The 25,048-nt window shown below is 44.5% G+C and overlaps 1 protein-coding gene across 13 annotated transcripts in view; it reads left to right on the top strand.

Moving 5' to 3' along the window:
• The window catches only part of DENND1A (DENN domain containing 1A), a 544,832-nt gene that overhangs the window by 323,913 nt on the left and 195,871 nt on the right, over positions 1-25,048 (top strand). For all 13 annotated transcript variants that reach the window (XR_638101.3, XM_031654873.1, XM_031654868.1 and 10 more), the window contains one exon: positions 19,859-19,960. Coding sequence is in view for 12 of the 13 variants with exons in the window: in XM_031654873.1 (XP_031510733.1) it covers positions 19,859-19,960 (102 nt within the window). In the remaining variant the exon portion in view is untranslated. The remainder of the gene's footprint in view (positions 1-19,858; positions 19,961-25,048) is intronic.

The raw sequence follows: 25,048 nt of genomic DNA, 5'->3' as shown, positions 1-25,048 counted from the left end.
CATCAAAAACATGTACATAAAATTCAGATGGGTCAGTGTCCCAAACCTGAGCTTCTACATGGTTTCTTTGCTACCAAGCTGTGACAGATGTGTTTGTAGTGATGACTTTCTTCAAAGTATTAGCACCACTTTTACTAGATTGTGTCGTTTCTTCTCTGTTTTCAAGTACATTTTATGAATTAGCTATTCTTTCTACACCTCAGTTTAAGGGTATGAATGTATTTTATATACTATGTGGTAGTTCAAGGCAGTAGGAGCAGGGGGAGTGAGACCCAGGGACCAGTTGGCAGGCCCCCAGCTGCTTCTCCCCTCCAATGCAATTTCAAGAGGCGAGTGATGGGTGCATGGGGAACTCCTAGCATTCTGCTCCTTTCACCATCTTTTATCTAGGAAGGCTTAGCCATGGGTCCCTAGAAGCCTGGTTTTGTAAGTATACAAGTGCTTAAAACAGCACTGAGCCGCCCGTTGGAGGACAGCATCCAGGTGCCAAATCAAAGCTCATCTTGGTCTCTGGGATCCAGAGGCCACATTTGTCTGTGTCTACAACGAAGTTCCCAATTTAACTATGGAGCTTTTACACAAAATAATAGGATTCATTTATTTACAGGCAAGGGGAAAGTAATGGGGTTTTTTTCCTTTGCATTTCAAAGAACTGGAATTTCTGTCAATTGAGTTGGCACTATTTTAACTAGTTTTTTCTTTTCATTTTTCCCCTGGCATAGAAAGTCTTTCATGCTTTGTTCCTTTCTCTTTTTTTGATATTTATTTTTAAACAGAGTAAAGGAGAGTGTTTCTTGTTTACCATTGTACTATTTTGCTTCTTTGTAGGACTCCACATGTAGACAGAAGTAAGATGTAGTTCACATTTGTTAATGCTGCAATTGATGCAAAATTCTGAGCCATAGTTACATCCAGGTATAAATGGTGACTTGTATATGTGTCCTCACAAGAATAGAGATGTTCCATGTGACATTTGTTAGTGCCAAGTGATCATATTCTTGCTTTATTGAAAAACAGCCTGGGCAACACAGTGAGACCTCATCTGTACATAAAATTTAAAAAAAAAAAAAAAAAAAAAAGCCAGGTGTGGTGACACGCAGCTGTAGTTCCAGCTACTCAGAAGGCTAAGGCAGGAGGATCACTCAAGCCAAGCCCAGGAGTTCAAGGCTGCAGTGAGCCATAATTGTGCCACTGCGCTCCAGCCTGGGTGACAAAGACCCTGTCTCAAAATAAAATGAAATAAAAAGTGATATTTGCATGAAAAATTTCACCTGATAGTTTCATTCATAGGCTCATGGCAAGAAAGAGAAAGGGTTGGAGGAGACTTTAACATCTTTTGAGTACTTGCCAACCACTATGCTGAGGACTTGACCTGTTTTAATGTTTGAGCATTCCTCAGACATTCTCTGCAAAGTAGGAGATATCCACACTTGCAGATGGGGAAGCTGAGGCTCTGAGAGGTAAAATACAATTGGCCCTCTGCATCCACAGGTTCCATGTCCACAGATTCAACCAACCACAGATCAAAAATATTTGGAAAAAAAAAAAGGAAAGAATATAAATTAAAAAGCCAATACAGTATTGGCTATTTTTGTATAATATTTGTATAATTGTTGTATCATAGTTGTTATATACAGTACCACAACTATTTAACATTTACATTGTATTAGGTATTATAAGTAATCTAGAGACAATTTAAAGCATACAGAAGTATGTGCATTGGTTATATGCAAACATTATACCCTTAGGTATCAGAGACTTGAGCATCTGCAGATGTTGGTATCCACAAGGGCCCTGGAACCAATCCCCCTCAGATATTGAGGGACAACTGTAATTTGTACCCAGGCCTTCAGCTGTAAGGGGTTTATCAGCCCCCAGAGCCTCTGATCTGTGTACCCTCCCATCAGGTCATGTGGATTATGCCTGTGCCACCCCAGTCCTGGGCAGAGTCCCCACCTGTCCTGGGCTTTTCCTTCTCAGTGCTGGGCACTGGGGATTGTGTTGAGGAGGGGAAAGGAGGGCTTGCAGCTGGTGGCCCCATATTCCTCCAGAGACAAGCTCTGAGTATACTTTGACTGGAACCTGGTTACTTGGCCTCGTCAAGTCTCCACTCTCTTATCTGTAAAATTAAATTGATATTACCTATATCAAAGACTTGTGAGAATTAACTGATGTAGTTTATTCAGTTAAATCAAATGTGAAGGGCTTTTTAAAAATACTATGCCAAGCATTCATCTTCCTAGTTACTAGTATAAAAATAAGAGGCAAAGTTTAAATCCGTGAAACCCTGGATGAAGATTGCTGTATTTTGTAAAGAAAAAGGTAATTGAACAGTGGCTTGGCCCTGGAATTTCCTTAGCATGCTCTGTGTTCTCATGTACAGTCATCACTTATGAGTCTCGTACCATCCAGAAGGTTCCTACTGCAAACACAGCAGGCTCTGCTCACCTTAGGCCTCGAGGAAGGCCCTGGATTGAGCAGATGGATTTCCCTCAGAAGCTGTCTCCTCTTCACAGTAAGCATTTGCTTTTAAAATGAGTATGAATCTCAAATGCCACTTATCCTAATGGTGGAATTAGTTAATATAAAACAATTTTAAAAGCTCTAGTAGTAATTTATGTATTCAAAGGGAACAAGTACTTCTGGCTGAGTTAAGTATCTCTTGTAGTCAGTACATTTTCAGTCTAACTTGTCATGATGAAACATTCTCATGTCAGATGGAATAGTCCTCTGTTACAGATGAGAAAAACTCAGTAATGATGAGAATCCCAGTAGAAGAGGCGAAACCATCATTGATACTTTCATTTTCGTATTTTCCTATCATCATTTATGTCATTATATATAGCTTGCATTTAGCAGTGTTAAAACTGACTTCAGAGAAAACTTAAAAGTTTATACATTGTTACCAAGAGAAGCTTGAATGAGTCAAATTCCTGCCAGATTGAGGTAAGGAGCAGTGGACAGCGAGCAGGGGGGCTGTGTAACAGAGAGTTCTTGGGCACCGGAGTCATACAGACCTGAGTTCATATTCTAGTTTCACCACTACTAGGTCACTTTAAACAAGCACTTTTATGTATTTATTTATTTTTATTTTTGTGATGGAGTCTTGCTTTGTTGCCCAGGCTGGGGTGCAGTGGCGCCATCTCAGCTCACCGCATCCCCCACCTCCTGGGTTCAAGCAATTCTCCTGCCTCAGCGTCCCGAGTAGCTGGGACTACAGGCGTGTGCCACCACACCCGGCCTAAACAGACTCCTTTGTTTAAATCAGAAATCTGTTTCTCAGAGGAAAAGGGTATGGTTACTACATCACACAGTTTGACCACTTTGCACAAAACTGCTCTTTTGCTATCCTCTTAAGAGATTCCTGTTGGAAACAACTATACATAATAATCTTGACCATTGAATGAGGGTCTACTAATGTACATGCCGCTTTAGCCATGTAATTTCTCATTGCCACCACTTTGAGAGAGGTGCCTCTGTTTTGCAGATGGGTATGTGAAGGTGCCTCTTTGAGCCCCAGACTCCTCACTGGTAAAATAGGTAGTTGCTCCATTTCATAGGCATTTTCAATGAAGAGTAAATAAGAAGGTACATGAAAACACTCAGATTGGTGCCTGACACACGTTGGGTGCCAAATAAATGGAAGTGATTATCAATATTTTATAGGTGTAGAATTGATATACTTCCCTTACAAAGAAACTAAAAGACATCTACCTAAGATTGACTCTGCCCTCCTTTTTCCTCCTCTGTTTTTATTTTTCTAAAGAGTGACTTTTTCTAAACTGACATTAGCTTAAACTTATTTTTTAACTGAGCCCAGCCACGTGGGACTGTTGACTTCATAAACTCCTTGCAAGTGATTAGGGGCGGGGCCGTTGTGGGAGCTCAGAGATCAGCAGTGTGATGATTGAAGAGCCGTACCCTTGGCCTAGACAAATCCCACTTGAAATCTGGGCGCATGTGGTTTCGTTTAACACCATGCTCAACCGACTCATGGTATGGGTTTGTGACCATCAGGCATTTGTTGTTGATATGTGAGGTCACCACAGTAGGGGTGTTTGTCAACCAAATTAAACTTCCTCTTAATGACCTAAAATAATTGATTTGGAAGGCCGTTAAATGGGCCAGGGCAACGTGTAAGCAAGCTGAAATCCGACATTTTCTGCACAAATTAATGCATGTTGTTGTTCTGTTTGTTTTTGTTTTTCTTTTGTTGGGGGAAAACGTCGCTGGCCCATGGGCTTTTTGAGCAGTCAGTGAACCCGAGTTTGAATCCCAGCTTCGCCATTTATCTCTGTAATTTGGGCAAGTTGCTGAGCTGCTGTGGGTGTGTGCCTTAACATCCCCGTCAGCAAAATGAGGACACCTGCCATAAAGTGATGGCAACTAGAAATAATATGACCGAAGTGCCATGAATGTTACTAGACCATCATCCACTGCTAGCTATTATTATTAATAAAATATTTCCAATAGGCATCTCAAGAAGATAGCTCAACAATCACTTGTACAAAGTGGTCAAACTGTGATGTAGTAAGCATGCCTAATTTCTGCTAAACTAATTTCTCCACACACTACTCTGTTTACTAAAGTTAAACATCCAGAGAGAAAAGTGTGATTAAAAATGGAGTCTATAGATCTCTCTTTACATATTGTTTGATTCTCAGCTGATTTCAAGAGGAACTTGAAGTTGGATACTTAAGATATATGCTGTTTAGGCTACAAAAGAAGTAGTTTTTTTCTTTGGCTGTTGGATTCAGACATTTATGATCTATGTTCAGGCCTTTGCAGGTAGAGCTTGGGACCACCGTTCTATGTTTGTTTAGAAACAAAGGCATTGGCTGGGGGCTTTTCTGAAGTATGATGAACAGTGGCACTGAAGTTTTGTTTTGTGGTTGGAAGTTATCAACATCCCTGAGAGTGGTTTATGTGTCTTGCCTAAAATCCTTCCCTCCATAAACCCAAATATTGACAAAAGCTAAAAGGTGCAGACTGGAGCTATGCCTATACTCCTGGACACTTCCTGAGCCAAATATAATGTCTGTTAAACCTTGGTGCCTAGGAGTCAATTGTTTCCAAAGATCCAGTGGTAATACGTTTATATCCTCCCTCTTCAGCATTGAACTGCAAATATTTTGTACTGGCCGAATGGGTTAAATTATGAAGCTTGATAAGTACATATGCACACTACCCATCCCTAGCTTTAGAAGAAGGGGGAAAAAAAAAGAAAGAAAGAAAAAGATAGCTATGATTTTTGGATGTCATCCCAATTTTTAAAAATAAGAGAATTTGGACATTTTGGCATATGGGGTTTTTTAAATGAAATTTCATGGAACTGAAAACAGTCAATTTTAGGTTTCCAAAAATTGTTTAGATTTTCGCTGGTATAAATTTGCTGCACATGGTTTTGGGGAAGTTCTGAGAGATGCATTTGGGACTTTTGGGGTTGATTTTATTTTATTTTATTTTATTTTATTTTATTTTATTTTATTTTATTTTTTGAGATTTGTGATTGAGTTTTAAAAGGTGATTTCCCCCCCCAACTCAAAGTATAAATCAGGGGAGATCAGAGTTCCATTTTCTAAGGACAGTTTTGGGTAATGACATCATTATGCACTGCTGCACAACTGGACTTTGGGCTGAGTTATTGAGCCTTGTTTCAGCACCATTTGGACACTGCACAGCATATTCCCCTTCCCTGCCTCAGAGTGATTTTGGTCGTGCCATTAGCAGCAGCTGCTGGTGATAAGCACTGGGAGAGTCACCTGTGTAGGGTCAGGCTTATTGCACATCAAGGTTTGGCCATGTCGGAAGAGAGGGAAGATGCCCAGGAGGGGGCTCCAGGCCACCTGCCGAGTGAAGATCAAAGGGTTGAAAGGTCAGAGGGCTCAGCTCCCTTAACCGTATCTGTCTGTGCAATAACTATTTCAGATTGTAAATCTTAGCGATTTCATTAAGTCCTCCTGGCTGCTACTGGGGCATTGAAATAATAAAATTTTATATCTATTGCCTTTCCTGCCTCTGGCAGCCAGGCTGATACGTTCTCTGCAAGATGGTGGCGTCTTTATGAAAACCTTCCCTGGAATGATCAGAGCAGCATTAATGACGCCTCAGATTGGGAAGTTGGGGTTCACAGGACCTCATCCTCGGCAGGAGGGTGGGGGGTTTATAAGTAAAGAAGACCCACACAAACAATTTAGCAGCCTTTTAGATTGTGTAGCACCTCTCTTCTGAAAAGCAGGTCAGCAAAATATTACCTATTGCTAAATGTTTAATCTTAGGAGGAGGGGTGCACTTTCTCACTGCTGCTGCTTATTAAATAGCCCCTGTTCTAATGACCGCAGGGCCCATCCTTTTCAGCAGTCCCAAGAGCAGCCATATAGGTCTCACTTCTCACTCCGCAGACCTTTTGGGTGCTTTTAGAGACATGTCTCCTGAATATGATTTTCCAAATATTTTTCCTAGATCTTAAAGTTGTTAAGGACTGTGAGGGGCTCCTTGGCTCTTGGGTAGGACAAATCAAAGTAATGGCTGCCCCTTTACTGCCCATATGTTTAAGACCCCCTGTAGTTTGTTTGAAAAGTTAAGAGATTTTCACAGTGAAGGTGCCATTTCTGAAATTTAAAGTGTTCCTTTTCACCGCAAGATAAGTTCACTCTGATTAAGTCCGTAATTCTCACTAAGCCATGTTTATGGGGGCAATAAACAATGTTTCAGCGTGCTTGTTAAATTGGGTTTCCAACCTCTCCACTCTTTAAAAATTGACATTTCAAATAAAAGGCAGGTGGAGATGGGAGTCGGGCTTTGCGGTGCTTAGTGATGAATGAATGATGGCAAGTGGTGGTTGTATGGGAGGAATGAGGTCCTATTTTATGGCAGGGTGACCCCAAACCATTTGGGGACTAGGCAATCAACATCCGCTTACACTCCCAGTGAAACTCTTAAATTCAAGTTCTATTGTTTCAATGTGGATGGATGCTATTTTGAACTACTGCCAGACACTTTATGCTTATTATTTAATTTTCATAATGCATCTGTGCTCTGGTAGTGGGGCCCCTATTTTACAGATGATGAAATATAGGCACAGAGAGGTTAAGTAACTTGTCCAAAGTCACACAGCTAATAATTAGAAGAAGCAGGATTCAAACACAGTTATTTCATTGCGTGAAACAGTTTAGTGTGTACAAAACAAAACTATTACGCTGGCCCTACTTTTAGGGCTTGTTTGCCACTGTGTTTCAGCACTTTGGTAAGTCTGTGCAGGGAGGTCACAAGAGACGTGTGGAGGTGGCCACTGTCCTCAGTATTTGCTCAGCACCAGCTCTGTGCCTGGAAGGTGGAGTAGGCTGCACAGCGAGGAGAAAGGCACCAGGCTTTGGGGTCAGGCAGTCCCAAGCTCAAATCTTAACTCTGATACTCTAGGATCTGGGGCAAGTTACTATACCTCTTGGAGCTTCAGGTTGTTCTTCTGTAAAATGTGAATAATAAAGCTCATTTCAAGAGGTTGCTTTGAGGAAGTTTTAAAATAATATATTCTAAAATACAGGTAAATATAAAATACAGTATTTTTAAAAACTCAGCAGTGCTTCACAGGTACCAGTGGTAGGCATTACCACAGTGTGTGTGAATAGCGTAAGATTAAAGCAGTTATTTTAAGGGGGAGGTGATAGCGCACAGGAAACTTCACTAAACAAGTTTTAACTGTGGGTCAAAGAATCTGTTGTCCACTCTGCTTGGCATGGGGTTTAGAGATGACAACTTGAGGCGGGGATAGGAGTACTCAGGAGGGTTTTCTAGAAGAGCAGGATCTGGTGGGTGGCGGTAACGTGGCGAGCTATGTCTGGGCCATGCTTCTCATCTTATGGAATGCTCTGCCATCTCATCGCATATTTGTGCTTTGCAGCTGTGGGGAAAGGTGTTGACACTTTCTTGTCCTCTTTTTACACATGAGGAAACTGAGTCTGCAGCAGTGGGAAGCCTGCTCCAGTTTGAGACAAAACACCAGCAGATCAGAGTGTGAGTGGGCTCACCCCTCCATTCTAGATGGCGGAGCAGAGGCCAGGCTGGATGGAGGTTCTATGTTGGGGTGGATTTCTGGAGTGGTCTGCTAGGAGAACTGGCAGAGCCCAGCTCCCAGAGGTGGACCAGCTGGCACTGACCGAGCATCTGCTCGATGGTGGACTCTGTATGAAAGACGTGTTCCCAGTGTCTCCCCCAATCTTTTCAACAACCCTAAAGGTAAAGAGCATGATCCCGGCTCATAGCAAGGAAAACTGGTGCTAGAGAAGGCTGAGTGCCTTGCCTGAAGCTGCCTAGCTTGTAAGTGAAAAGGCCAGGACCCCAGCCTGGGCCCAGGACCACAGAGGGGAGAGAATGGGGCTGGTGGGTGAGTGGGGGATGGTCCACTGGAGAGAAGTCTCTTCTGCTGCATACTACTGTGCCCTTTCTCAGATCTACCCACAGCCCATCCACGAGGAGAGGCAGGGAGCCCCTTGAGTTCAGAGATCATGGTTTAATCGTCTCTGTGTCCCTAAGACCTAGCGTAAAGTTGACATGAATGACGGCTCCATACGTGACGCACCAAATGAGTGAGTGAATGAACACCCAGTGGATCGATGGCCAGGAAAGGGGCCATTGGAGAAAAAGCCCCTTTGCTGACCTGGCTTGAGAATCCCTGGACTTGTTAATGAGAGTCAGTGCCTATTACCTTGTGAGGGGTGGATTTGGCCTGACCTGGGAGGTGCTTACACCACTTCCCTCCTCTGCCAAGCTTCTGTTTCTGTTTAAAGCACACTGGGAAATTCCAGCGGTGTTTTCAGGGCTCCTCTGAACTGTCAGGCTTAGATTTTTAATTTTGTGGAGCAGGAAGGAGCAAATCAGTGACTCTTGGCTCCAAAGAAAAGCCACTACGTTCATCAACTGCTTGGCAGCTCGATGACCTTTGGGGCCTGTGGAAGGGAAGGAAAATGTCACTCTTCCCTCTGTGTGTATCTGAGATTTCAGGAGGGAATAAAGAGTTTAGAATACCTGAATGTTTGCCTTTCCTTTCCTGTCCTATCCACTTTCCCTCTTATTTCTCTTTCCTTTCCTCCTAGGAGGCCACCAGCTTCCCATGCTGTTCTTTGTTATGTACTCATATATATGCGCATGCATTTGGGCACATTTTGTGCATGCTGTGTAGTGGAAAGAACACTGGCTCATGGAACCCAGATTCAAATCCTTTCTCTGATGCATCCAGTTGTCAGAACACGGGCAAATTATTTAATCTTTAGCCTTCTTTCCTCATCCATCAAATAGGTGTGATTCTGTGGGAAACTCTCCCCTCCCTGGGAATTTTAGTGGTGTCTGAGCCAGGCGTCAAAATACTTCAGGGCTTGATTCATCTGGTATGCCTAACAAAGGTCTGTTATATTAGTTGCTCAGTATGTTTGTTGATTGAAACAATGTGTCAGAGCAAATAATGCCATGCCTTGAGTGGAACAAAGGTATTGCTGTTCATCTGAATGCCTAGAAGTGTTTCTTAGCCGTGTGACTTCGGACCAGTTATTTTACCTCTCTGACCCTCAGTATCCCTCTCTCTCCACAGGGACTTCATGGGGATTACATTAAATGATACATGTAAAGAGTTGGGCTGTGGGAGGAACACAGCAGCTAGTGACTGTAATTTTGTTGTTACGTGTGTCAGTAAGATGATGGATGCAGAGCATGTCATACAGTTCCTGATACACACAGGCCTCTGTAACATTGGCCGTGGCTTGGACTGATATGTAGCCATAGGAGTGCAGTTGGAGAAGAAAGGCATGTATTAGTCCATTCTCACACGGCTAGAAAGAACTACCTGAGACTGGGCAATTTATAAAGAGGTTTAATTGGCTCAGAGTTCTGCAGGCTGTACAGGAAGCATGGCCTGGGAGGCCTCAGGAAACTTACAATCATGGTGGAAGGCGATGGGGAAGCTGCCACATCCCACATAGCCAGGAGGAGGAAGAGAGAGAGAGACGGGAATGCTACACACTATCAAACAACCAGATCTTGCGAGAACTCACTCACCATCACAAGAACAGCAAGGGGGAAATCAGCCCCCATGATCCAGTCATCTCCCCCCAGGCCCCTCCTCCGACACTGGGTATTACAACAAGGCATGAGATCTGGGTGAGAACACAGAGCCACACCATATCAAGGCAGCTGCTTGGAACCCAGAGACAGTCATTTAGAATAAAGTTTTGATTAATGAGCTACTAAGATGTAATTTTTGGTTTAATTTTAGCCATATTCTCTCCCTTAAAAAACAACAACAACAACAAAAAAAAACGGAAAACCTCCCAAGAAGTCATACTTACAGGGGACATATAGTATGTCAGGAGTCACATCAAGTATGCCCCTCTCAGAGAGGGATCAACTTATACCAGACTTAGTTTAAACAAATGCATAGCACGTTGTGGGCGTGATAATACACATGTGAGGATGCTGTGCCCTCTCAGAGCAAAGTGTCTTTGCAGGAAGCCAGCCTAGGCCCTTCTCCTTTGCTTAGAGTCCCATTACTGGTTTCAGAGGTGCTGCCTTGGGCACTGGCTTGGCCATAAGAGAGTGGATGATGCTTACCGGCTTTGGGCGTCACCCCAGAAGGGAACTTTTTACTTAATCCTCTCACAACCCTATGTAACAAGTGGTTATAGACCCATTTTATGGATAAAGAAATTGAGGTTCAGCTAGGATTAAATCATTTATCCTGGGTCCTGTAACTAGGAATTGAGGAAGATAAAATCCCAAGCCCAATCTACCTGACTCATGCTCCTCCTCAGGACTGCAAAGGCGTCTCAGAAGGACCCCAACAGTGTTGCGGCTTTGCCCTTCCCTGGAGGGAGCCAGTGCAGACTGAGAAGCAGTGTGTGTCCTGGAGCTGTCTGCCTTCACAAACACATTTTCTAACAGTAAAATAGAGTCTCAATTGAGTCACTTTTATTATAGAATTATTGCTATCTTGATTTTTTATTATAATAACTCATATATAGTGCTTCTGATATACCAGACACTATCCTAGGTATTACACATATATTAACTCATTTAATTCCAAAACAATCTGGTGAAGTCCATTGTTTTTTTTTGTTTGTTTGTTTTGTTTTTTGGTTTTTTTTTTTGGTAAACATTTTCTTGAAGTGTGAGGAAAAGATGCACCCATCCTAAATGTACAGTTAAAGCCAGGCAAAGTGGGGCACAGTGGCATGCACCTGTAGTGCCAGCTGCTCAGGAGGCTGAGGCAGGAGGATCACTTGAGCCCAGGAGTCCAAGTCCAGCCTGGGCAACACAGCGAGACCTCATCTCTCAAAAAAGATAAAAAATAAAAAAATAACCAAACCAACACAGAAACCCACTAAATGTACAGCTAGTTGAGTTTTTACAAGGTGGGCATATACATGTAACCACCACCCGGATATTGAAACAAAATATTACCAGTCCCCTAGAAATTCCTCTTGTACCCTGTTCTAGTCAGTTTCCCCCCAGCCCAAGGATGACCACTGTCCTGGATGTCAGTGCTGTTTTCATCTCGTTATACAGCTAGGGAAACTGAGGCACAGGAAGTCTAAGTAATTTGCCCAAGGTAGCGCAGTTTTCATTGGCAGAGTTAGGAATCAGACTCAGGTAGTCTGGCTCCAGAGAATGCACTTTTATATGAGACGTAGCCAAGAAAAGAACAATCGCTTGGTGGCAGTTTAATGTTTAATAGCACAAGAGTATAATAGTAGAGACTTACTCACATTTTCCTTTGTTCTGAAAATCAGCTGTTTAAATCCTTAGTCTTAGAACTCTAATCCATTTTATTGACACAACTTGCAAATTGCAAGGATAGAAACTTGCCTTTAATAGCCCCACATTTATTGATCACTTATTGCAATCAGACATTGTGTTAAATTTTTCATACCTCTTATCTCACTAAATCCTGGCAACACAGCTGTGCAGTATTATCCCCATTTTATTGATAAGAAAACTGAGGCTCAGAAGTGAAGAATTTGCTGACGTTTACACAGTACAGAAGCAAGACTTGAATCTGGCTGTCTTGTTCCAGACCCACAGTCTTAATCGCTGTGTTAACTCCTATCTGGCTTTCTGTGTCCACTGTGAATTAATTCTACACTAATTAATCATGCTAATTTTACATGATTGTTATCATTGCCATCATTATTATTATTCCCATTGCACTTCCTTGAGCAGACTCTGATTTGCTTTTGTTGAGCTGACATTGTCCATTCGGGCTTACGTTGACATCTGCTGCCAGGCAGGCCTCCCAGTAGAGTGGATCTAGCCACAGTCATTTCTCATTCCCCAGTTAATGAGCACTTGCCTTGTGTCAGGCACTGTGCTGGGCACTGGAGACAAATAAGACACAGCTCTGCCCTGGCGATGGTCCTGGTCTAAGGACAGCAGAAAAGATTCACCCAGTGCTGGCCTGTTTACTCTATGTGTGTCACCTCCCTGAACCACACAACCTCCATCCTAGAAAGGGTGTCCTGTTTTGCTGCACAGCTGTTGGAGGAGCAGAGGCAGAACTGAGCCCCTGCTCCTCAATGTCCAACCCTGCACTCCCAAGCCGGCTGAGTGCTGCATGCTCCTGGCCATTCTTCGGATCCCCTGGGTGACATTGCCAGTGCATAGCATTGCCCTTCATCTTGTGGCTTGCTTCTAAGTACTACCTTTTTCTCACTAGCTGCCCAATTCCCTCCCTGGACAGGTAGGGCACTCCCCCACCCCAATCTGTGTGGGCAGCTGGTGTGGTTTTAATTAGTGTAGCTGATATTATTTTATATTTTAGGGAGGAAATCCCATTGTTTTCATACAACCAACTCTAGAAAGTAAGGCTCAACGCCATCTTGGCTACAGGAAAGAAACCAAAGAGAGAGTGTTTATTAAACAGACCCCCTCCTTTGTATAGGGAAATCTATCAGAATCTCTAGAGACATCGGTTTTTTATGTTTATCCTAAGAGGGCATGACTTGAAAAAGTTAAAAATCCTGGACTAGACGAAAAAGGAAGGGGACAGGGAGCCAAACACAGCCACAGATCGGAATGTACACTGAGGGGTGGCCCTGGGGAGAGTCGCCTTGTAGCATGGCATTCATTCACCATTGTTCACACACTCTTACCTTGTATGGTTGGCTGTGGTTTTATTCTGTGTTCTGGAGAGAGTGCTAATGTGTTTATCAACTTCATTAAGGTATAATTTATCACAACTCATCCATTTAAAGTATATGGTTCAATGAATACCTTCATTGGGGTATATTTATCACAACCCATCCATTTAAAGTATATGGTTCAACGCATTTTGACAGTTTTATATGATCATGAAACCACCACAATAAAGATATAGAATACTTTCATCACCCTCAAAGATCATTTGTTTTTATTTAACAAACACAAAAAAAGTGTTTTTATTTAACAGACACTTATCTTGCACTTCCCATGTGCCAGGCACTACTCCAAGTACTTTAAAATATTAACCCACTGAATCCTCACAAGTCTGTGAGGTAGGTACTGTTATCCCCTGTTTATCAAGGAGACAACTGAGGCACAGAAAGATTAAGTGACATGCCCAAGTTGGCACAGCTGGTGGATGGTAGAGATTAATTAGAACCCAGATTGGCTTTGGATCTATGTTCTTCACCTCTAGGCTCTGCTGCCTCGCCTCTCATTCATTCATTCATTCATTCATTCATGAATTGTCTGCTCTTGGGCAAATATTGGGGTAGGAGTTGAGAGTAGAGAAATCTGATTCTCAACCCCCAAAACCCGGTAGACTAGGGAAGGAATCAGATACCTACCTAAGTAACTCACCATCAACACGTTATTCTAATTGTGCAGATAAACCGTAGGGGAGCACAGGTCATGGGAGGCTTGCCGCTGCCTCAGTCTCTCCAGCCAGGATGGCTGAGGTCTAGGAACCATTGGAGGAGAGGGGACAGGCAAGCAAGAGAACTGATGAGCACCTGTTAGGGCCATTCTGGGAATTATGCTGAATCTTTTACATACATTAGCCTATCAAAGCCTCACACGACTCTGTGAGATAGGTGGTGGTATGATCTCCATTCTACAGATGAAAACCTGGAGGATTTATGCAGTCAAGTCAGTTGCCTACAGTAAGCCCCTGGTCAGGGACAAGCCAGAGGTGAAATACTAGAGCTGGTGTCCTCTCAGCTGCCCCTGACCACCCCCCATACTACGGGTTTTTCCTTTCCTGGCCTGAAAGGCAGGGGTCAAGTTCAGACTGTCTGTGACAAAGCAGAAAGAAGAAGACATTCTTCATTAACAATATATATGGGAAAGTGCCATTTTTTGTGTGCGTTTCTCTATGTAAGAAATGCCATTTGGAAAGCCAGTGTGCATGTCAGTTTTTTTGTTTTTTTTTTTTTTTCATTCTGAGAAAAAGCCTATAGAGTCTGGTGGGGGGAAGGGTTTGCAGCTGGCAGGAGCTTTGGCATATGCTGTAACTAAAAAGAGAGGGAATGTGTTGGTGGGACAAGCTACCGGAGAGCTGTCTCGGTGTGCCGCGGTACTAGTAAGTGTTTTAATTGGGTAGGGTTTTTGGAGGACTATTTTGACATCTGCTCGTGTCTTTGCTGATTTTTCTTCACTTATAGTAGGAAACACAAGCTGTGGATAAAATGACTTTAAAATAATTGGAAGTAAAGATATCTCTCTCAAAGTCGAATTTGAGAGGGACACTTTTTAAGAAGTGGAAACTAAATTCCACTTCTAGGAATGCATCCTAAAGCACAAAGCTTTATGCCTACAGATTTCATGACAATATTATATACAGTAATTTCTTCAAAAGTGGAAATAACATCCCACAAAAGGGGCTTAGTTGAGTTTGTTTCCATGTAGTAGGATACGCTGTCACAATTAGTAATGATCTACACAAAGTTCTTAATGAAGTGGATCACTGCTTATATCAGAATCAGGGAGAAAATCAGAAGTGTTAAGAATTATTTCAACTGGCCAAACACAGTGGCTCACACCTGCCATCCCAGCACTTTGGGAGGCCGAGATGGGTGGATCACGAGGTCAGGAGATGGAGACCATTTTGGCCAACATGGTGAAACCCCGTCTCTAGTGAAAATACAAAAATTAGCTGGGTGTGGTGGCGCATGCCTGTAATCCCAGCTACTCGGGAGGCAGAGGCATGAGAATAGCTTGAACCCAGGAGGCAGAGGTTGCAGTGAGCCAAGATCATGCCACTACACTCCAGCCTGGCAACAGAGTGAGACTCCATCTTAAAAAAAAAAAAAAAAAAGGAAATATTTCAACTTTGCTTTAACACATAGGAAAGGGAGAATATGGAAGGAAATGGACCAAAACGTTGTCTCCAATGGAGGGACTGGGGTAACTGTAATTTTCTTCTTTAAACTTTTCTGTCTTTCCCCCCTTTTTTTTTTTAGACAGAGAGTTTCACTCTTGTCACCCAGGCTGGAGTGCAGTGGCACCATCTCAGCTCACTGCAACCTCCGCCTCCCAGGTCCAAGCGATTCTCCTGCCTCAGCCTCCCAAGTAACTGGGATTACATACACCCACCACCACACCTGGGTAATTTTTTGTATTTTTAGTAGAGACAGGGTTTTGCCATGTTGGCCAGGCTGGTCTTGAACTCCAGACCTCAGGTAATCCACCTGCCTCAGCCTCCCAAAGTGCTGAGATTGCAAGCATGAGACACCATACCCGGCCTTTCCCATTTTTTTAATAGTAGGCATCTATAATTTTTTTTTTTTTTTTTTTTGAGATGGAGCCTCACTTGGTCACCCAGGATGGAGTGCAGTGGAGCGATCTTGGCTCACTGCAAGCTCCGCCTCCCGTTTCATGCCATTCTCCTGCCTCAGCCTCCTGAGTAGCTGGGACTACAGGTGCCCCCCAATACGCCCGACTAATTTTTTTGTATTTTTAGTAGAGATGGGGTTTCACCGTGTTAGCCAGGATGGTCTCGATCTCCTGACTTCATGATCTGCCCGTCTCGGCCTCCCAAAGTGCTGAGATTATGGGCGTGAGCCACCGCACCCATCCTATCTTTTATGATAAAAAGGAAAGTAGTATTTTATGTAAGACAAAGCAGACCCTGAGCGTGTTAATATAACTGTGTCCTGAACAGATAGATACTCATTCTGATGTCTGAGTGATCGGATTAGGGCTATCTTCAGAAGAAAGTCAGCTTTGGGGTCAGACTGCGTTCAAAAGTTGACTGCCGCTCCCTAGCTCTGACTTTGGGCAGCCTGTTTGACCTCTCTGCACCCCCACTTGGTTCCCATGTGGAGATGCTAGTGTCCCTGACTGACGGCGTGGTTAAGATGAGAGGCTCTGGCACCTGGCGATGGTCTGGCTTCCTTCCTCATGCGCGCTTCCCATCCCCACCCCGAGTTTGAGGGTTTCTTGCCTTTCTTCATTCCCCTGGTTGCCTTGATCCTTTGGGGGACTGGGCACTGTCCGGCGAGCTGGGCTCCAATTCTTTCCTTGGGAACAGTGAGCTTCAGGAAGGCCCTTGAGTCCACGCCAGCCCTTTTGGAAGACGCCTTGCCACCAGGAGGGCAGCATTGTCCTTCAAGAGGAAACTCTGCCGCCCCAGCTCCTGCCTGGAGCCTGGTGCTTGGGGCATTTTGGTTACTAAGGGGACCCTGGCCTGCTAAGTTAGAAAAAGGGGCCAGGTTTTTTCCTATTCTTCAGCCTACTGCCATTGTTGAAAAAGTAAACACTCCACACAGCTTAACCGGCAAGTCCTCCAGCCAGGAGTGGGAAGAAATCAAAAGCCTATTCCAGCCCAGCGGTGGAGAGCCTACAAGGGCTGGTCTGTGCTGCTGGGGCCCAGTGGGAAAGCAGAAACAAGGCCTGATTCTGATCCAGAATCAACATCCCATTCACGGGGCCTTTCAGCCCTGGAGGCTTCTCTCCAATGGCCATCATCTCCTGCTGCCTTCTGTTTGGGGCTGTTTGGAAGGTCAGAGGAGGCAAAGTAGTTGATTCTGGGGTGCACAGCCCTCTGCTCTGTCCTGGAGGCGGGCGCGTCCTTCAGGATGTTATGAGTCCTTCTCTGATTCTGTTTCCTGTGACTGTAGGCAGCCTTTGAAGTGAGAGACCAAGCAAGAAGGGGCCCCAAGGATTTTTGCCCTCAGGCCATTGCAACTACAGCCTTCCAGACTGACTGTGGCTATTGTGTATATTATAAAAGTAGTAATAATAGCCACTATTTATTACATCCTACTTTGTGGCCAGCATTATGGGTGTGTTTGCTCTCATCACAGCAGCCCTGGGGGAAGTGAGAGAAGTAGGGTGGCCACAGTTAGCATTTTAATTTTACAGACAAAGCCAATTAGTAGACACATCACCTTGGGCAAGCTACTTCTTGGAGCCTCAGTTACTCATCTATGAAATGGGGATAATGATATCTCACCTCCAGCCCCATGGATGGAATGAAAGCATCTGTGTGGCAGTGCTCTGTGAGCCTGAGGTATGACATCAGTGAAAAGGAGGGCTGTTGATGCTATTTTGGTACCTTCCTGCTAGCACACTGCTGGGCATTTGACCTGTTGGGTTGCAGAGTGAGGCAGCTAGGGAGTCCTGGACAATCCCCTGTGAATCTCAGCGTTCTTCTGTGTAAAATGGAGATTATGCTTCAAATAACAAAAGCGCTGTAAAATACGAACTTGTTTTTCGTATCATTAGGTTGGTGCAAAAGTAATTACTCTCTGCCGTTACTTTGGTAAAAACTGCAATTACTTTTGTACCAACCTAATATGATCAAAGTTCTCCATTCGCTGATATCTTTTTACCCTATAAATAAGGCAGCAGGTAATAATGGGTGTTGGGGTTTGGAGGAAAGAATAAACTCCTACATCAGCAATTGTGTCCCTCTTCTGTGGTTCTTAGCACATAGTAAGCACTTAGAAATTGATGGATAGGTTTGTGGACGAGCCTCAGAGGCCTGGAGAAGTTAGTGGATAGCAGGAGTTGGAGGCTCTGATGGTGTTAAGTGAAAAGGTTCCAGGATTCTGCTGCCTGGGAGTGTTTTTTCAACCCTACGAGGCTTGTGACCAGCGTGGCTCCACCCTCCTGCTGGGAAGAATCTTGAAATGTTTACTTAGGTACCATGTTCTGCCCTAGAGGCTGGGATTTAAGAGAGTGAATGTCAACCATATTAATGTGCACTTACCAGGTGTCAGTCATGTTGTCAGGGGCTGGTTATTTTGCAGTGGTGAGCCACAGATGAGCCCCTGAAGGAGCCCACACCCCAACAGGGGAGGCAGAGAGGTGCTGGGGCTCAGAGTGACAAGGGCTATGTGGAGGTCAGTCTCCCTGTGGGTGTCTGACGATGAGGAGGTGGATGGTGCAGTGCAGAGAGCATGGCCTGGGGAGGCAGCCGGGCCTGTGGTTTCTTCTGCCTCTTACCTCAGCGCGCTGAACTTCATCTTCCTCAAGTTTCGAACATTGAGGGCAATAACATCCACTTTACAGGGGTTGGTAAGAATTAAATGAAATAAGGTGAGTGAAGCACAGAGCAAGAGCTAGGAAGCTTCTAGTATATGCTACTTGTCCATTTCCAGGGCATTGGAAACTGGAGCTTGAGCAGCCATTGGATGTCTGCCTCCATTGCTAGCCTACACCGTGTTCTGGGGTGAATTAGGAAAAGGCATCTGCCCCCTTTCCCCGACTGGTGCCACTCAGCAGGCATGTGGGTTGGCAGATTTCAGCCCTAGCTTAGGTGGTTGGCATCTGAGGAGTGCCTACCTGCCTACCTGCACAGCCATGTGCAGCATGCTCAGAGGTTGACCAGTAATAGAATTGATCCTTTATATGCAGTGACCACAGGTCCCATCGTGTGCCTGTTGCCCTGGTGTAAGATGAGGTCTTTCACATCCAAATGTATCCCAGTTTAGACAGCAAATGATAGGATCTTTCTATGCAAAATAAAATAAAGACAATAGTTCTAAAGCCTCTGACTCAAAATGAATGTGCTTGATGTGTAATGGGGAGGGAGGATTGAATGGGACCAGGAGTGGCGGGTAGGCAGGAGAAACACAAAGATGGATTCTTAGTAGTGGATAAGTAGTGTGATTAAAAATTTGAAACTCAGGCTACACCCTGTCTTGGACTCACATAGGCTATGGGGAATTGCTGCCAGATTGTGGGGAGGATTCTTTTTTTCTCCATATTGTCCGTTCATCCCTTCTTCTGTCACCAATCATGAAAACCTTGTAGGCATGAGTTTCCCTCATCTTTTCTATTACTGTGCCAATAGAATAATGGCTTATGGCCAGAGCTTCTGAGCCATTACTAGCTGGATATCTGTGGAAAATTGAACCAAATTGAAAGTGTGACCTTCCTACTTGGCATTTAAGGGAAGTGTTAACAGTAGGCCACACACAATATTCCATACCCAAGAATGACAGGATCCAAAAGAGAGATGGGCAAGTAGCCTTTGTTAAATTAGGGGGCTGGATTGAATGGGGATATCACGAGAACATAGCCATATATCAGCATTCCTGGGGCCAGAGCTTTTGACCTCAGTGTCTGTTAAATGTATAGGGGAAAAATGATGATGGGTTGTAATGATCCCTCTTACTTTCTGGCTATGTGACCTGGGGCATGTTACTGAGCCTCTGTGAACCCTTTTCACTCCTGGTACTTGGGGATAATCATGCAAGCTCACAGAGATTTTATGAGAGTTCAGTGAGCTAACAAATGTGAACCTCCTACCATTGGGCCTGCTGCAGAGTAAGACTTTGGCAAATGTCACTTTTCTTCTCTGTGCCTCTTCCCCAGAGAAGGCAGGGGAAGTGTGTCTTGATGGCACCTCGATGACCTTCTCTTCTGGATTTTTTTCTCCTTGCAGAAAGTCAGAAACATGGCCCTGGATGATGTTGTGATCCTGAATGTGGACACCAACACCCTGGAAACCCCCTTCGATGACCTCCAGAGCCTCCCAAACGATGTGGTAGGTATCTGAGCTCGCGAGGATCTAACTTCTGTGAGCTCCTGCAAAGAAATGAACGTGACTTTGGGAAATGGGGAAGGAGAGGAAATAGCCAAGGTTTTCCCGTGACCTGAGAACTGCAGTTTGTTTCTCCATTGAAACCTTTGTCTCAGTGTAGAAAGTTAGAAGGTGACCAGGTGCGGGGGCTCACACCTGTAATCCCAGCACTTTGGGAGGCCGAGGCGGGTGGATCACTTGAGGTCAGGAGTTCAAGACCAGCCTGGTCAACATGGTGAAACCCCGTCTCTACTAAAAATACAAAAATTAGCCAGGCATGGTGGCACATGCCTATAATCCCAGCTACTCGGGAGGCTGAGGCAGGAGAATCACTTGAACCCGGGAGGTGGAGCTTGCATTGAGCTGAGATTGTGCCACTGCACTCCAGCCTGGGTGACAGAGTGAGACTGACTCCGTCTCGAAAAAAAAAAGATAGAAAGTTAGGGCCCACGCCTGTAATCCCAGCACTTTGGGAGGCCGATGTGGCGGATCATGAGTTCAGGAGAGCGAGACCATCCTGGCTAACATGGTGAAACCCCGTCTCTACTAAAAATACAAAAAATTAGCTGGGCGTGGTGGCACGTGCCTGTAGTCCCAACTACTCAGGAGGCTGAGGCAGGAGAATTGCTTGAACCTGGGAGGTGGAGGTTGCAGTGAGCTGAGATCGCTCCACTGCCCTCCAGTCTCGGTGACAGAGCAAGACTCCGTCTCAAAAAAAAAAAAGAAAGAAAGTTATAAGGTGGTTTACTTTTTGAGTCTATTTTGCTCTTGAACTTTTATAAGAAAGACTGTGAAGCGACCTTAGTGTCTAGACCTCTCCTCTGAGGGTCTCGCCACCTCTCCCCAGCACATTGCCACCTCTAGAGATCAGGACAGCTCCCTCCGAGTAACACCACAGAAGGCAGCTGGCGGGGTTTTCAGTGTGAACAATTTGGGGTACTTCAAACTTACATTTTTTTCCTGGACCATCATCAAACAGCCTTTTCCCTGCATAGTAGAGTATCAGGTGCCAGTGCTCTCAGTGTAGCTGTGCACCCTCTGCGTCACACTTTGTTGCCTCAGGTCTACACAGAATGTGGGTTCTATTGAGCAAAAAGTAATTGGCTGCCACATTTGCCACACTAACATCTGCCTATATACCTGTCTCCTGTTGCTACTTGGAGCAGCCCTGTAGGCAGCTGTGTGAGGTAGACCCATTCTCCCCTTGTCCATGCCAGTGAGGATTGGGCCTCACCAGCAAGTATGATTTTGTCTTTTCTGCTTTGGCCTCCGTAGCTCTGCCTGCAAGAAGATCTGTAGAATTATCCTGACTTCCAGAGTGAAAGGGGTTGTTGTTCCTGGCCATGTGGTGCTCATATGTGTCCTGGTCGGGGGAGTGTTTTACCTGGTGGGCATTGATGCACCATCACTGCCAGGAGCCCCAGTGGCACCCTGTGGGTAGCTGTTCTGAAAGGATTGCTGTTTGTTGATGAATGTCTTGCAGGATAATTTCTTTCCTTTTTTTTTTTTTTTTTTTTTGAAACAGCATCTGGCTCTGTCACCCAGGCTGGAGTGCGGTGCACTATCTTAGCTCACTGCAGCCTCTGCCTCCTGGGCTCAATCAATCCTCCTACCTCATTCTCCCAAGTAGCTGGGACTATAGGCACATGCCACCATGCCCAGCTACTTTTTGTAGAGACAGAGTCTTGCTGTGTTTCCCAGGCTGGTCTCATACTCCTGAGCTCAAGCAATCTGCCCATCTCAGCCTCCCAAAGTGCTGGGATTACAAGCATGAGCCACTGTGCCCAGCCATAACAGTATTTCAAACTTCTCTACACCTAACTCACTGTGAGATTTTGGGGGAGTCATTTGTACCCTACAGCAGTGCTCCACTTATAATTCAGCAGTGGCTGCCATTCACTGGCTTATTGCACTGAGCTCCCGTCATTGACCTCTCATTGACTCTTCATGCCACTCTGAGGATGGTCTTTTCCTTACTCCTGCTTGACCCACAGAGCTAGAGAGAGGTGGAGCCAAGGCGTGAACTCAACCCTGTGGGTCTACAGAGCCCACGTGGCCCCTTTGCCCTACTAGGTGTCTTCTGCATTTAGGATGTCATTCATCCTGAATGACAGTATTGTAGCCCTGTGGAACAGGTGATCTCTCCCTTCTACAGAGAGGAGAGAACTTCAGAGAGCATGTGCCTTGCCTTAAATCCTGTAGGTGATTAGGGGCACGGCTGAGATTGGACCCCCAGTCTGTGCTGCCTCTACTCTGTGTATCCCGCCTCCCTCTGAGGCAGCAAGAGACGACAGAACTTAGGAAAAATTAAAGTGTGAGACAGGCAGGAGGACCTGTAAGGTGTGAGAATCATGTCAGGACAGAGTACATGGTTGGTACCCTAGGGCCTACTAGCTATAATTTGAGTTCTTTTGGTCCGAGGAATGTGAGGCTCCCATCCCTGTTTCCCTTCAGTGGTCGAGCACCTCTTGAAGCCATGGATATCTTAGGCATGGACCTGGCAACTGCCTAGTGAATGTGGGAAGTGAACCTGAGGTCTGTCAGGTGCAGGAAATGGCCAAGGGCCCTGTGGCAGCATGAGATGAGTGACTGGCAGCTCAGAAACCATGGAGTGGACTGACTGGTCCCACCTGCACTGCTCTGACCCTGTGCTGGCACTGAGCAGCAAAGAGAAAGCAGATCTTCAAAGACTGTATGTCAGTAAGGGAAACAGATATGTCAATTACATATCCATTACAGTGTAGCATAATAGGGACCACAGGGAAATAGAAATCGGGCACAGAAGGGCCCAGGAGACAGAGTAACAAAATTTTGGGGAGGATAATGGAGTCTTTCTGAAGATGGCAAATTCCAAGATGCCTTTTAAATGACAAGTAAGGTAGCCTCGGGGAATCAAAGTAACTTGGGTGAGTTATTTTCCCTCTTTGAGCCTCAGTTTTCCACATTAAAAGAGGAGTACCAGGCCTGCTCTCAGGATTATTATGGCAAACAGTTATGGTAATGATTATCAAATGCCTGGCACAGTGCTTGCATGTTGTCGGTGTTCAAGAAATGGTACCTGCATTTGTTTTTAATAAAATTGTTGCCGATAATTATAGGCAAGGTTGAAGGACAGTTAATAACCTCCATGTCCTGACAGTCTCAGCCTGCACAAATGGGACCTCCTCTATGCAAGCTGGTTTGTAACAGGGTTGAGAATGTTCTGCAGCAGTGGTTTCCAGCTTGGGCCTCTCATTAAGGATTCTGAAGATTGTAATGGGGGGGATGTGGTCTGTAAGGTATTTATTGTATTTCAGTGGAATTCACAGCTTTGATTCTGTGATGCTACATGAGCTATCAAGAGGAGAAATCATGCCCTGCCTGTCTTTGTGTCCCCTGCATTTAGCATAGGACCTGGTAATTTTAGTGTATCAGCCTATCCATCATTGACCTTAAAGTCTCCCGTTTTGCCAAAGCTGTGTGTTTACTCTGACAGATTGTGCTTCTTAAGCATTTGGTAAATCCACATCCTCTTCCTCATTCCTCCTAAACACCTAATCTAAGCTTTTATTTTCCTCCTGCATTATTAGCAGCAGACTCAAGACTGGTTCATTGACTCCAGCCTCATCCCTCCGATCTTTCCTCCTCATGCCCCAGGGTGACCTTTCTAAAAACATAAACTCCATTTCCCACCTACCTGAAACTATTCCATCAGTGAATGTAATTTTTCAAAAAAACATTTAAGGACAAAAAAATTCTCCTATAACTTCCCGTTACCTAGAGATTCAAGGCAACTTCCCTTTGTTGGCTTTGAGATCAAACAGACCTGTTTTCACATCCTGACTTCCTCACTTCATGTCCGTGTGATCTTGGGCAAAATTACTTCAGCTCCCTAAGCCTTAATTTCCGTATAAGGTTGTTTGAGAATTAAATGTAATATATATAAGATATTTAAAACATCTATCAGCACAATCGACAGTAGCTGATGATGATGAATTACGGATGTGAATTATGATCAGCATGGCATTCAGGCCTCCTTCATGATATCCCCCTGTTTTTGTTTTCCCATAGCTGTGTTTCTCTCCCCTCCCTGCTTTAAACTCTGTACTGTAGGTTTTTAGAACTGTTAACGGTTGTCCCAAATTTACATGTTGTTTCATAACTTCATACTTTGTGTACAGCATTTCTTTTGTCCCAATGTCTTACCTCATCTATTAATCTCTTACTCTTCAAGACCTGCTCTCAAGTATTTAATCACACACACACACACACACACACACACACACACACACACACACACTCTTACACACACAGAATCTTTTCTGACCTTCACATAGATTTGACCATATCTTTCTCTGTCCCCACAGCCCCTGTGTACCTTGTTTAAGTGTACTGATTTATTACCCATTTCCCTTTTACTTGTGAGTTTTTTGGGGGAGCAGTAATTGAGTTTTATTCATCTTTGTTTTCCAAGGATCTAGCAGCCACTGAATAGATAGATGGAAGGATAGAAGGCACATATGGATTGGGTTATTATGGTAGATGAAATATTGTAAAACATGGCATCTATGCTGGAAATTTTATTAAAAGGGGCTTTGGGCCAGACATAGTGGCTCATGCCTATAATCCCAGCATTTTGGGAGTCTGAGGCAGAAGGATTGCTTGAGGCCAAGAATTCAAGTTTGCAGTGAGCTGTGATTGCACCACTGCTCTCCAGCCATGATAGAATAATTGGAACTGGATTAATCCTCCCACAATTAACAATTAAAACTCTGGGCAAATATGAAAACAGCTGTTTTCACATGTTGGACAGCAGACAAGACAAGATTGTTATCCCTGAGTGAAAGGAAGCCAGTGAGGTGAGGCCTACTATCCCACTGGCTTTCTGCCTTGAGGCATTTTGTGGATACTGGTACTAGAAGAGGAATCCCCAGCAAAGCACAACAGTCTTGGGGAGCTGAAAGGTTAAAGAACAGTTTGAAGAGGAGATGGTTTAAATTTACAGGTAAGAGTATCAGATAGGAGGGAGCTAATCAGCGAAGAGCTCCAGAAACCTGAATTAACAAACCTGCT

This window comes from Papio anubis, chromosome 13, assembly GCF_008728515.1.
Source record: "Papio anubis isolate 15944 chromosome 13, Panubis1.0, whole genome shotgun sequence".
NCBI lineage: Eukaryota > Metazoa > Chordata > Mammalia > Primates > Cercopithecidae > Papio > Papio anubis.
This window is presented reverse-complemented; position numbering and strand designations above follow the sequence as displayed.